Genomic DNA, 14,607 nt, shown 5'->3' on the forward strand with positions numbered 1-14,607 from the left:
CATATGTTCCCATCTGGGAAGGGATGAGTCACAGTGTCCCAGAGTTACTTATAATAAGGCCACCTCAAGTTCAGCCCTATGAAGGCCTAGTTGAGGGAAGTGAATAGTAAATAGAGCTATAAAAGCTACCTGTGCTTACATAATTATTTATCAATGGGGAAGGACAGGTCACATTCACATTTTCATAAATGAAGAAATGGGAGTAATTTAGAATTTGAAAAAAACTCTGGGTCAATTTGAGCTTTCTCTCTGATTCTGCATTATGTTTGTTCAACTTTTATGTTGTTCTATAAAAAGAGATGATCACCTCAGAAGTGTCCCTGGTCCCTGTGATCAATTCCCGTGCTCATTTTTTTTAAATCTCATAGATACTGTGAAAGATATTCTCCACTTAACTTTGAATAAAGCAAGTGTTGGCTGGAGAAGAGTTTGTTTCCGTGTCACATTTTTAAAAAATTTATTTATTTATACAAATTTGTTATACATAACAGCAGAATGCATTCCAGTTAATAGTACACATTATAGAGCACAACTTTTCATGGCTTTGGTTGTATGCCAAGTAGAGTCACGCCATTCGTGTCTTCATACATATACTTAGTGTAAAGATGTCCATCTCATTCCACCATCTTTCCTACTCCCATGCCCCCTCCCTTTCCCTTCCTCCCCTTTTTTCCTATCTAAACTTCCTCCATTCCTTCCATGCTCCCCCCACCTCCCACCCCCATTATAGATCAGCATCCACATATCAATCTTTGGGATTGTCTTAGTTAGCATGATATTCCCCAGTTCCATCTATTTACCTGCAAATGCCATGATTTTATTCTCTTTTAATGCTGAGCAATATTCCATTTTTGTGTAAAATTTCAGGATGCTAAATATAAGGTTATTCATTAGCCAACCAGTCTCTGGAGAGAAGTTTGTCTTTGCTGTCCTTACATGGGTTCCTTATTTACCACCCCCTTTGAGACTTGTTAGCTGGCATGGACCAATACTATATTTTATCTTCTCCAGGCATGCAAAGTTGGCTTATAAATCTGGAGAAAAAAATGTTTTTCCATGGCATAATGGACTTACCCAAGAGAGATGTGTCAAATAGAGTGAAGCAGATGCTTAGTCTTGGAATGGAAAAGTGAATAAACTCTGCATTAGTTTTTGCCTGACAATAAACCTTTCACCTTTACTGGTGATGATTCTAGAGTAGCCAAGACTTAAAATGTCCTGGAGGGAAACACTTTTAGGTACATATATTGACATTTTGTGTCTCCAGAATAAAACTGTGATGATACTAGCTGCCTATTTCCCCACATATGGTTCCCATGAGTTTAGAAGTCTGAGGCAACTGATCTTAAGAACATAGAAGACACCAGAACTTTAATGTAATTAGAAGGACAGAATAAGCTCTCTTCCAGGGTATGATAAGAAGAGATGGAAGAAATGGGGATTAGTTCACAGCAACCTGCTGAGGTAGCTAGACATATTTAGTACCATTGATATTGAGGAATTATGTGACCAGATATTAGCATAGACATCAATGTGGATGTTAAAGAAACTAAATATGGAAGGGGGCTACAGGTAGAGATTAAGAAACCAATCTAGATAGAAGTTTCTGAGTTATATACATCCAGGTCATAGAAAACCAGAGGATGGTATTGTCTTTTCTAGGGAAGGAGAAATTAGTGGACTCAACAGCTAAGGTCAAAGGCTAATGGTAATAACCTGTGCTTCCCACCCTTCTTCCTTTTGCCTCACTCTGTGAAGTAGAGAGGATGAAAGGAATGGTCTGTGAAAGTGAAGAAAATTCTAGTCACACCTACCATTCTTGAAAAAAGCTGACAGTCACATGAGCTATGCTACTTCACCTTGTCACAAGTTGGATACCATGTTGTGCTCCTTTTCTGAATGCCTCCCGATGGAGGCTGGTATCAGCTCTTGAATGGGAAGACTATTAGTGTCACTTTATTTTGAGGACTTCATTGTGGGTAGTTTTTTGAGCTTAGAGAATAGAGTTTAAACATTTTGGGTGTTAATGACCTTGCAGGATGTCCTAGAGATTTATTATAGTTTTATGGCTGCTTTGAAGTTTGACTTTATCAAAAATAGCTGGGAGACTTCCAGGTTTGTGTGCGTAATCCTCACTCAGTGTTTGGTGAAAAGCATACCTAGAGAAGATGCTTCTGGTCAGAGTGTGCTGGGCAATATTTTCATTGAGCTTCTACCATAAAGGGGCAAAACTATTAGAAATTTTCAGAAATAGCCTATGTTATAAAAAGCAAAAGTGATAAATTACTGGCATGATACAAATTTTTAATGACCTACTATTAATAGCCATTTTAAACTGTAATCTTACTACTTCTCATACAAAGGCAGCATCTGTTTGTGTTTGAGTATGAAAGAGATTATTTTTCACCAAATATTAAATGTTAATCTTTCTTTCACATAATACTGTTACCCTTTATTTGTTAGTTATGCAGGCACAATAGCTCAACATCAGCCTCAATATTAGATATCTTCTTCCTCTTAAAACTGTGAAGAATCTTTTAATATTTTTGTTAAAAGTAAAATAATTTACACATTTATAGTTTCCTATTTGAGACTTTATACATGTATCTGTCTGTGTGTGTCTCCATCAGGAAGATGAGGTTGTCTTATTATTATCATTTGTAGTTTATCATAGAGATACGTTTTCATCAAGCCATAGCAGACCTCAAAATGATAATCACCCCTCAGTATACTGGAGGTATTTTTTTCAGAACACCCTCAGATCCCCAAATCCATCCTATAAAATGGAATAGTATTTGTAAGTTATGCACATACTCCTGCATACTATGAATCATGTCTAGATTACTTATAACCAGCTAATACAAAGTGAATACTATTTAAATATTCTTATACTGCACTGCTAATATAACAAAATAATTCTGTACCCGTTCAGTCTAGACACAATATTTTTTAAACTTTTCTATTTGCAGTTGGATGTGAAAACCAAAAAAAAATATGAAGAATTGGATGTATTCAGTGTTTTGATTGAAATGTCTCTCTCCCTAAAAATTATTTGAGTTTTGGGAAAATCGTCTATCAAGTCTTCTCTAGCCCCTTGACACTCCCAACTTGGCTGAATATTATTATTTCTATAAGAATAGACAGCTGCGGGGTTTTTTTTTTTTGCTTTATTGCTTTTTTTTTAATGCCTACATAGTCTATAGGATTGGGCCTTAGTTCAGGATTGAGTTTTTGTTGTTGGTGTTGGGTTGTTTTTTTTTTTTTTTAATTGGCACACACTTTAAAGTTTGGCATTGGAATAGGCTCCAAGCATGTGTAGAACCAGGGATTAAATACTTGTAATAGAGATCCATCTCTATCTCTGGGCTCTTTTTCCTTAAACTGGAAAGTTAGCCTCTCTCTAGCCACTATATTGAAGGTTAGCCCCTTTCTAGTGACACATTATTCTTTCATCAGGTAATTCTAGCATATATGTTTTCAATTGCTGTGTAACAAATTATCAAAAGTTTAGTAGCTTTAACTACCCACTTACTGGCTCACAGTTATGTACATAAAAATCTGGGTGCCCTCAACCATGTTCTCTGCTTAGAGTCTTACAGAATTGAAATCAAGGCATTGTCTCAGATGGCTTCTTATCTGTAGTTTCTGGAGAAGGGTCCACATCCAAGCTCATTCAAGTGGTTTCTTGTAGTTGTGGGACTGTGTCTGCTGTCCCCTAGCTGCTTATCAGCTGGGTTACTCTCAGCTTTCAAAGGTGGCCACATTTTTACTCACAAGGCTACCTTTGAGCCAGCCACAGTACAACAAGAGATTCTTGTTTTGAATCTCTCTGATGTTGTCTTCTGCTACCAGTTAGAAAAACTCCACTTTTTAAAGAGCTCATCTTATTGGGCCAGGCTCACTCAAATAATCTCTGTATTGGGTCAAATGTTTAGGAATTAAGTAGATTTGCAAAATCCCTCAGAACAGTACCTAGAATAGTGTTTGATTGAATAACCAGGTATAGGAATCTTGGGGGCCATCTTTTGGGCCCTGCCTACCACACAGTGGAATCAGAAGCTGTTCATTTTAGTTCTAAAACTAAAGCATTCTAAAAGTTTCATACATGAGTCTTATTTGTCTAGCTTGGGGCCTTTATTCTTTCCTGAACTACTCACCATGAGCTCGGGGTTTATATTAAGATTATTGCTAGACATGGGCCATATTTCCCACTTTGAAACGGGGAATCCTGTTCACAGAAGATGAGTAATTGGATGCTGATCCCTGGTAACATGATCTCCAGGTTAATTTTCTTCTCTGTTGGACCACTGCAGGATGCCACTTGGCATTTTCTGGCATGTTTTTTGAAGTTGAGATAAAGTAACCTTCTTCCCTTACCAAGGTGTCTTTCTCAGCTAGAACAGTGTCCTATGATTCATTTAATTTTAGCCAACTTTTGCTGTCAGTGTCAACAAGGATGTCCTGTAGCCAACAGTCATGATGAGAGCCCTGGCTCTCATTCCCAGTGCAATGAACTACACAGAAAATAAATTCTTAACTGCTTCCAGGCCTGCTTTATTCTGCCCCATCATTCAGAAGCAACTGTCCTCCGACTTCTCGTTTCCAGGGGAACCAGGTCTGTAGCCCTCACCCCCAGGAGATTCGTTAGAGAGGTATTGGCAGAAAAGGTGGCAGCCGTGACAACTGCTGCCCATATTCTTCCTTGCCTGAGAATTAAGTTGGAGAAACATCACAGGTATTGGGTTGAGCAGAAAAGATGTGGAAAGACTTGCTATAGGCAGTACACCTGTGTTTATCTTCTGCTTGCCATTACCCATCTACCCAACTCCCCTGTGATTTTGTCCCAGGGACTCCTGCTTGCTTTACTTCATGCATCTTGGTCATTTCTCTTGTTTCTCTTTCTTTTATTTATTTTATCTTTTTATTTATTTTATCTTTCTTTTATTTATTCTTCTTTGTGCTATGGATTTCCTGCTCTCTCATTGGAATATGGAAAAGGCTCTGTCCAATTTCGTGTTGCAATTTTACTTCATGCATCTTGGTCATTTCTCTTGTTTCTCTTTCTTTTATTTATTTTATCTATTTTATTTATTTTATCTTTCTTTTATTTATTCTTCTTTGTGCTATGGATTTCCTGCTCTCTCATTGGAATATGGAAAAGGCTCTGTCCAATTTCGTGTTGCAATTTTCATGACTTTGTGGCAAAAGGATAAACATGGGAACAAAGAGATTTTAAGTTTTTTTTTTTTTCCATTCTGTGATAAAAGGTCCAGGAGAGATTCTGTTTGTTTTCTAACAAGCTCTCACTTGGTGATGTATTTTTCCATATATTTATTGATGCACTGTAATTGTAAATAATAGTGGGATTCATTGTTACATATTCATTTATGCACACAATATAATAGTATAATTTGGCCACTAATATTCCCCAGAATTTTCCCTTTCCCTCTTCTCCTTCTCCCTAATCTTTTGCCTCTACTCTACTAATCTACTGAATTCCCTTAAATTTTCTTGAAGGACTCCCACCCTGCCTTTCTTTATCTCTTTCCTCTCTAGTTTCCACATATGAGAGAAAACATACAAAACTTGACCTTGTGAGTTCAGTTTATTTCACTTAATATAATTTCTTGAGTTCCATCCATTCTCCTGGTGATGATATAATTTCACTTTTTTTTTTTGTAGCTGAGTCAAACTCCATTGTGTATATATGCCCCATTTTCTCTATCATTTCATCCATTGATGGTCATGTAGGCTGCTTCCCTCATTTGGCTATTGTGAATTATACTGCTATAACCATGGATATGCATGCATTGCTGTATCATGTTGACTTTAATTCTTTAGGATAAATATCAAGGAGTGGTATAGGTGGGTCATATGGTAGTTCCATTCTTAGTCTTTTGGGGAACCTACATACTGATTTCTATAGTGATTTTACTGATTAACAGCTCTAATTTTTTACATCCTCTCAAGGATTTATTGTTTTTATTCTTGATGACTGCCATTTTAACTGGAGTGAGAAAATCTCAGTGTTATTTTGATTTGCATTTCCCTAAAGTTGTTGAACATTTCACTTGGTGAGATATAAAGTTGACACATACATATACCACTTTCCCCAGTATCATTAACTTTAAAAAATTACTGCTGGTCCCAAGACCAAATTTTGCCTTAGAGCTGTGATCTTTTGGATGTCTTTTCTTTTTTTTAAAAAAAATTATTTCTTACATACATGACAATAGTGGAGTGCATTACATTCATGATTATCCATTCACAGCACAATTTTTTTGTAACTCTGTATATTCACTCCAAATTATGCCATTATACATGTGCTCTCTTACTTTGTTTTCATACAATTCTTAATACAGCTTTATACCACGATTTATCATATCTCTGTGAATGTATTTTCTAATATGCAATTCTTTTAGCAGTTTATTTTGACATAGAAGTGGGGTACATGGTTGCAATAGAATGAGCTTTGTCATTCCCATTTCCAGAGTTGCATAGGGACACATGTCAATTCTGGACTTACTATTCCTAGAGTCTGTCTTTTCTCGCATTGGCACATTTTGCCCTTTATAGGATGGTGTTGGCTTTCTTAGGGCTATAAAACTCACATTTTAAGGCAGGAAAAAGCTGGATTTTCTTATTTTCTAACAAAATATTAGAATTTGAGGAAATGGCTAATGCTTTCCATTGTGGCTTGTGATCATTAAAGATATAAATACATCATATATTTTATATGACATACAACTTTAGGATTTCCAGTAGGAGAGTTACCAATTTAAAATATTATTTAAATTTAGAAATTTAAGGTAGTTTAAGGTAGTGATGTCATCAGAAAAAATAAAAGGCCTTTGGGTCAGCATAGTTAGGTGGTTTGCCCAGTGACATAGAATGAAGCAGAATAGGGGTTCAGTTGTCCTCTGTATGTAGGACCACTAAAACTAAACCTCTTCCTGAGTTTAGTTTTAAAACATAATATTTTTCAGAGCTAAAGAGAAATACAAACAACAACAACAAAAACAACCAGAATAAAATTAGCCACAAAGGAGCCACATGAGTAATAACAGAGTAGCTTTGTGGACTTCAGCCCATGAGTACAATTTAAAAAAAAAAGGGTTAACTTGGGGGGAGGCAGTATATCCATTATGACACCCATACCACTGGGTTGTTAAGGACTAGTAACTCTAGTGAGAAACTACTGACATTCATTCCATGAGTTGCAAATGAGACACATTGTATTTTTATAAAAATAAATCAGTCTTATTTATCTAGAAAATATTATCTAGATTTAAAATATGAAATTATTAAACTCTATTAATTTTTCCAAAATACCTTGCTTTTATTATTTAACAAGGTGAACTTAGAAAGGATATCATAATGAGGGGAAACTAAGTACCGGACTCTCCGTAGGCTGAAATCTTTTGGCTAACAGGAAACATAATTGTGTTATTGTGTTGTGATTAAGTTCTTTTTTTAAAAAAAAAAAAAAAGTACTGATAGGATTCAGTACTTGGACTTGAATCTTTTTGTCAACAGTGGGATCCTTTAAATGAATACTGCTTTTCTTTTACGTTGAATTTCCTTGTTAGCCAGTGCAGGAAAGTGAAGGCTGAGCCCACTACACGGAATGTGTTGAGCTGAGATATGTCATGCATGGTAGCATATAAGCCACATAGTCCCCAGAGAGACTAGCCAAAAGCCCAGTATCTCTAGTGGAAGAATTACTTTGGCTTTTCCTAATAGCCAATGACATTGGAAGAAGTTCTATTTTGCCTGGGAAAACCATCTAGAGTTCAGCAGCAGTAGTTCAGGAGGCAACCCTGTCTGGATTCTCAGCACTTTGTACTTCTTGTTGTGGAGGTCCAGGTCTCAAAAGGAAGCCAGGCAAGAGAAAACAGAGTTGCAGAGGGCTAGATCTCAGAGGAAATCTGTTGTCCCTGGGCAGGTAAAGCTAAGCAGAAAACCATGGTAGCATTTAAAGTGGTCTAAGAGAATAGGGCAGTGTTTTTCAAAGCATATACCTTGGATATCTTAAGTCAAGATGACCTCTGCCCAGAACTCCTGAGACAGAATCTTTGGGGTGGTGGTCCCTCCCTAGAAATTCACAGGTTTTATAAACTCCTCATTAATTTTAAAACATTTAAAAATGTCTAGACACGGATACTAGGGGGCATTAAATTAGATACTCAGAGCTCCCCGTCTAAAGTACCAGTTCTAAAAAATAAAACTAAAGTAAAATGGTAGTCTTTTTTTATTGATTAGCTCTTTTTCCGTTTATTGTGCTCAGATACAACAGTGAACAGAGGGGGCATGGTTTTAGCCCTTATGGGGCTGGAAATAGCCCATAAACAGGTAGACAAATAAATAAAATCACACATTGTAGTGATTGTTAAGAGGGAAATAAACATGGTGCTAAGAGAAATTAGGGGAAGCACCGTTTGGATGAGGCAATCAGAACTGGCTCAATAATTAGATGAAAACTGGACCCCCAAGCAAGTAAGATCCGAGAGTCTAGGCTATTGTGTGCATATGGGAGTTGAGTGGGGGGAGTTTATATTCGGGGAACATGACTAAGAAGTGTAGGTAGGTACTTGGGGACTCAAGTTATATTCCAAAATTTTTAAGCAGATTTCCTGTTTGATTTGTTTCATATCACCATAGAGAATCTACATACAGTTCTTAGAAAGACAAAGGAATGGAAGAGGAGCACTAAACCCCTTTGTAGAAACTAATTGGGAACTGTCCTTGCTCTGCAGCTAGTGTATTGCAGACAAATACACCCTAAAATAGTTCATCCAACTGGTGTGGGTGTTCTCTATCCCAACCCAACTAAAGTGGGATCTGGGTAATTGTAGAGAAGAGAAAATGAATATTTTCTAAAACAAGAAGCATATTCTCCATTATGTAAAAGAGAAAAATTAGCTTTTATAAAACCACACGTAGAGGTTTCAAGGACTTCTCTCTCATTTTTTTTTTTTTTTTTTTACCCAGATGGGACAGTTAAGAGGCAGAGAACAGTCATCATTCTTTATTGAATCCATGAGCCCTTACTCATTTTTTCTAAAGATTCTAGGTATCCATCCATGGAGACTTTGGATATAAACCTGGAAGAGCATTAGCAGGCTGGATCTGAATGATTGGCTGGGGCAGTTAGTCTCACAGGGAATAGAAGTCCCAGGCGAGAAGGGATGGACTGAGGTAGCACTTGGAACACAAGTGAGGTAGGGTACTTCATCATGCTTCTATAGAAGGCAAAGCACATTCTTGTATTAAAAGGTCACTAGTAAGGCAGGTCAGAATAGTGAAATGGCAGTTTTGACACTCTTTATGGACTCACCATTTCTTTCCTGGATAGCCCTATAAAAATGATAAATGTCACTGTTACTCATTTGCTCACTTATTTTTCCACTGGACTAGAGGCACCATAAGGAAGGGGCTGATGTTCGTTTTATACTCTAGAGCCTAGTAAGGCTCTTTGTGCTTTGAAAGCTGCCTAAGCATGAGCACTGCGTAGTAGCACCATGTCTGCCAGAGGGACATGACCCCTGCCCGTGTGGTGAGAGCTGCCAATAAACCTTCTTGGTGTGACTCTATTGGGCTCAGTCCTGATACTACAGGCTAGAAGTCTCCTGTTGTCCATAGGAAAGACATGCACACAAAGTTGCTATAGACTCTTCATAAGTAAGTCTGCCCTCCCCTGTCCTTGGGTTACCTGGTCATCGAGAAAGGTACCCTGTTGTGGACCTTACCCATATAGGGTGTCCCAGTTCCCACCTTCTGTTCAGGATGACATAAGAGTATCCTGTAATGCCAAAAGACTGGTTGTCATCAGGTAATGGGACAGTACAGGGCTGAGATGTGAGGGCTGATGATCTGCAGAGTTTCTTCCATTCTGTCTTCTTGTCCTTTATAGCAATCTTCTACTTGAAGATCTTCTTGACTCTTGAGACCTTCATCTTCTCTTTCCTGTTCCATTTGCCAGTTCTTTTCTCTTCCCATTCCTTTAAGCAAATTAGCCATGCAAATAGATCTGTGGCACTCAGAATCCTATTCAGATGAGTATAAGTGAAGGAGAAAATGGCAGAGGGAGATGGAAGAGAGCAACTGGTTCATACTTCTAAACATTATGGGGTCACAGAATTACACCTCTCTCTCTAAGGGGATTCAGAAGCTTCTGAATATGAAGTATAATGTACTTGTATGCAATGAGTTTTTTTTTTAATGTTCATGTTGCATGAACTCTTTGTTCCATTCCATAGTCCAAGTACCCATTGGTTCCAGATTCTGGATCTCAATCCTCAGTACATTGCTTTTTCTCTCCCTTCAAGTTGGAAGGAGACTTACAAGTCATCTACCCTGAGGTCCTTGTTGTGCAGGTACAGAAGTGAGACCTAAGAGGTGGAGCAACAGGTGGAGGCTTCAGAGTCACTGTGGAGTATGTCCTTACTATATGAACAGGGTTTTCCCATTGACGTTTGGAGAAGTTCATACTCACCACGAAGTCCAGTGCTGGAGGATGGGCCTCATGCTGGTAGCTCTGCAAAGTGCCTGCCTTCCCTCATTGTGTTCTTGAGCAGCCCTCATAGCAAATGCTATCATGACTATTATCTTTGCCTCTTTTTACAGATGAAAAATTGGGGCTTGGAATAGCCAGGATGCTTGCCCAAAGTCAGCCACAGTACACAACAGGGCTGATGTCCCTTCTAGTTCTTTAGAAACCTGAAATCTGTGCCCTCTTTTACTTTGCAGGAATATAAAGAGCACATATGAGTTTGAGCCAGGCTGCTGGTACCACAACTTTTTTTTTTAAAGAATTATAGGTAAAAGGTCTATCCCCTTGTATCTTTCATTTTTTTAATGCTATGAAATACATATAATATAAAACTTGACATTTTAACCACTTTTAAGTGTACGTTTTTAGTAGGGTTAAGTACATTTATATTGATGGCAACCATCTTCACCATTCATCCTCATATCTCTCTTCATTGCATACAACTGAAGCTCTGTGCCCATTAAAAAATAACTCCCCAACTCCTTCACTGCCAGCCCTGGGCAACCACTATTCTACTTTCTGTCTCATGAAATTCACTATTGAAAGTACCTTACATAAGTGGAGTTATACAATATTCATCCTTTTGTGATTGGCTTATTTTGCTTAACATAATGTCCTCCTAGTTTATCTATGTGTCAGAATTTTCTTTTTAATACTGAATGATGTTCCATTGCAAGTATATGTCACATTTTGTTTATCGGTTTACCTTTCCATGAACATTTTGAGTTGCTTCCTTCTTGTATTAGTTTTTGAGGGCTGCCTTAATAAAATATTATAAATGAGATGACTTATACAACAGAGACTTATTTTTTCACAGTGCTGAAGGCTGGAATTTCAAGATCAGAGTGTTAGCAATGTTGGTTTCTCCTAAGACATCTGTCCTTAACTTATAGATACTTGCTATCTGACAGGGTCCTCATGTGGCCTTCTCTCTGTGGGAGCACCCCTGGTGTCTTTTCCTCTTCTTGTGAGGACACTAGTTATCTTGGATTGGGTTTAAATGTAATTACCTCTTTAAAGGTCCTGTCTTCAAATACAATCTTATTAGAGTTAGAGCTTCAGTTTATAAATTTTGGAGAGACACAGTTTAGTCCATAATATTCCTATTGGCTGTTAAAATGCTTTGAACATAGGTATACAAATTACTGTCCAAGTCCCTGCTTTCAATTGTTTTTGGTATATACCCAGTGATGGAATTGCTGAATTATATGGTAATTCTTGTTGTAATATTTTCAGGGCCCACCAGACTTTTTCCATAGTGACGGTACCATTTTACATTCCCATGGCATTATTTCTAAATTTTCAGAGCAGTTTTGCTGTTTTTGAGAGGCCACTCTAATTCCAAGGCCCTCCAGTAGGAAATTCATCAGATATTCTTTTTGCCTGCCATCTGGTTGGTTACTAACTACTAAATCCTTCCAGAAATTCCCTGCCCTTGCTCATTCTATACCTCCTATTAACACTCAAGAGCTCCTGCTCCTGCACTCAGCTGCTGGGAAAACTCCCAGGAAGGAGGAGGGAGTCATAAAATGTCTGGTCTTAGGCAGGTGCTTCATCTGAGCTGTGCTCTCTCAGCCTCTGAGCAGTAGAAAACTTTCTCAGATCCTGCCCCGTATCCGGCAGGCAGAGAAGGTGCTCACTGCTTCCCAAGTGGCAGAGGAGCTAATGTTGAAGACATTTGCCTGGTGAACAGCTTTTACACTGGTATAGACTGATAGCTACTCATGTCAACAGAAGGGTTAAGGCTGACTATGTGGGAGTTGGTATTGAATAGAGTAGTTGTGGTGTGAGGAAGAGTTGGGGTGTATGTTTACATGAGGCCAAGAATGAGAATATGTGTGGGATATGGGGGTGTATGTTTCTGGGTTAAGATATGAAGTAATAGGTGTTGGTGTGAGGTACTGGATATTATGAGGGAGAGGTAGGTATGTGGGGCAATCAAAAATGGGGTATATGTTTGTCACAGGGTGAAGAGTGTGGGGTTGGTATGTGAGCGTATGGTAGATATGAATGTGGGGAGGGGTTTTATGTGTGTAGACTATGATGTGAGAGTGACGGTTGAGTATGAGGGTGTTTATGGGGTAGGGTATGATGAGTAGGGATGAGGATGTGTATGAGGCAGAAGAAGGGGGTCATTTGTGGGTTAGGGTGTTTGTGGAGTAGAGGTTGTGGGTGTGTAAGTTTGGGTATGAAGGGGGTGTACGTGTGTGTGAAGTAGGATATATGAGTGAGGGATAGGGATAAGGATGTCTATGAGGCATGGGTAGAGCCGTGGAGGAAGGTGTTTGGCTGTGTAGAGGGTAGTATGTGAGTAGGAGCGTGGTTATATTGGAAGGTTATAGAGGGAAAAGGATCATTTTTTTTTTTTTGCTCTCTATGGCTGCCCTTGCTGGAACTGGAACTGGAACCAGGTGGGCGGAAGAGCTCCTGAGACCTGCAGGACTTGCCCATTGTCAAAGAGCAGCACCCAGCCAGAGCCTCAGGCATGACTCACTTTCACCTCATTAGGGCAATTAGTTTTCTGGGCATCTGCATCACGGCAGGATATGTGCGTCAGTCTGTATGACTTGTTCTTAGTAAGAACATGGGAGAAATTTAAAATGAGAAATGAAAGGAGTGGGCAGGAGATTGTACTGGGGGGGCTAAGAAAGAGAAATTGCTTCTCCCTCTGTGATTAAGTTAAACCGAGGGACCAAGATTGTCTCCCTCACCCTGTTCTTGATACAAGACAGCTGCAGCCATCCCATGTGAGAGAAGTAACTTTAAAAGATGCACTCACAGCCACAGTGTGGATGAGGGAGCCTGAAGCCCCTCCCAGATGCCAGGGAGCCTCTGCAGCAGTAACTCTTTGTGCACTGCGGTTTGCTGCAGTCTTTGCATTGGAGGGACGATGGCTTTTATGAATGGTAGCCTGGGAGGGGCCTAATGTCATCGACTCCTGATGTCAGCACAATGAATGAAACACTTGCAAAGCGTAAAGGCTCAGTGCTCAGGAAGCAGACACCTTCTGAGATTGGTTCTCCAGATGCAGCGTCGTTTGCTGACGAAATCAATCGCCAGTCCCATGGGTCACTGATAATCCATATACATTAGGATTTAAATGAGGCAGGAACTGAGGCCGCATGTGGAATAATGCGCATCTGACTGAGGCACAACCAGCTCTGTTTCTGAAGCAGCTCTTCCAGGATACCCTCCTGCCAGGCACTGGAGAAAGGTGCCTGCAGGAGCTGCAGACCCATCGTTGTGTGTTAGGCATCTACTTAGCTGGCCTGATGTTCTGCTTTTGCTGGCAGAATTCCTTGCTGAAGCTTCAAGCTCTGGAATCTGATCTGTGTTCTGCATTTTTGACAAACCAGGAAGAAGCTCCCCAGGTGCATGGAATCAAGGAGCCAGCCCCCGTGACAACCCAAAGTGTGCCTGCCGATGAGGCAGATTCTGCAGGTAAGAGGCAGGGTTTGGGGATGTCCCAGATCATACTCTCAAGATAGTTCATCCTCTTTCTGCTTCATCTTTCACCTGGGCCCCTGAAAGAAATGGTGATACGTGAGAGCCCAAGGGTTGCCCAGAAGGCGCTGAGAGGAAACAGGAGGAATTAAGATCTGCTGTAACATAGATCTCTCTGGCTCAGACCAAAAGTCAGACTTTTAAATGGGTGTCAGGTGAAATCACCCATATACCTTCTCATCTGAGTTTTCTTATGTGGTCTCTTATGACAAAAGAGTGGTGTATTATTTTATATCACTGACCCTAGATGCTCTGTGCTGTCTGTCTTTGAACTCCTGATATATTTGAGGGAGTGTCAACACTACTTCCTTTTTTCTTGTTCAATGCTTATAAGATGATCCATCAAGACAGGAGAAGTGGAGATAAGTGCTCCACTATTCACTCATTTGGATCCTTTATTCTTGTTCTGTCTCAATATGTTTTGCATTAATTTATGTGTCAAAAAATCTCAAAATTAAGTATGTTAGTTTATTTCTGTTACTGTAGTTTTAATCCTGAGGGTGGTATATTGGTTAACAAATTAATGCTCCCAGAAAGATTTAGAGCAGAAA

General features: G+C 39.2%; 1 protein-coding gene across 7 annotated transcripts in view; it reads left to right on the plus strand.

Moving 5' to 3' along the window:
- Fam13c (family with sequence similarity 13 member C) overlaps positions 1-14,607 on the plus strand; it is a 116,637-nt gene that overhangs the window by 69,477 nt on the left and 32,553 nt on the right. For all 7 annotated transcript variants that reach the window (XM_021732477.3, XM_005334325.4, XM_040273627.2 and 4 more), the window contains one exon: positions 13,909-13,993. In XM_021732477.3, coding sequence (XP_021588152.1) covers positions 13,909-13,993 — 85 coding nt within the window. The remainder of the gene's footprint in view (positions 1-13,908; positions 13,994-14,607) is intronic.

The sequence above is a fragment of the Ictidomys tridecemlineatus genome, chromosome 1 (genome assembly GCF_052094955.1).
Source record: "Ictidomys tridecemlineatus isolate mIctTri1 chromosome 1, mIctTri1.hap1, whole genome shotgun sequence".
Taxonomy (NCBI): domain Eukaryota; kingdom Metazoa; phylum Chordata; class Mammalia; order Rodentia; family Sciuridae; genus Ictidomys; species Ictidomys tridecemlineatus.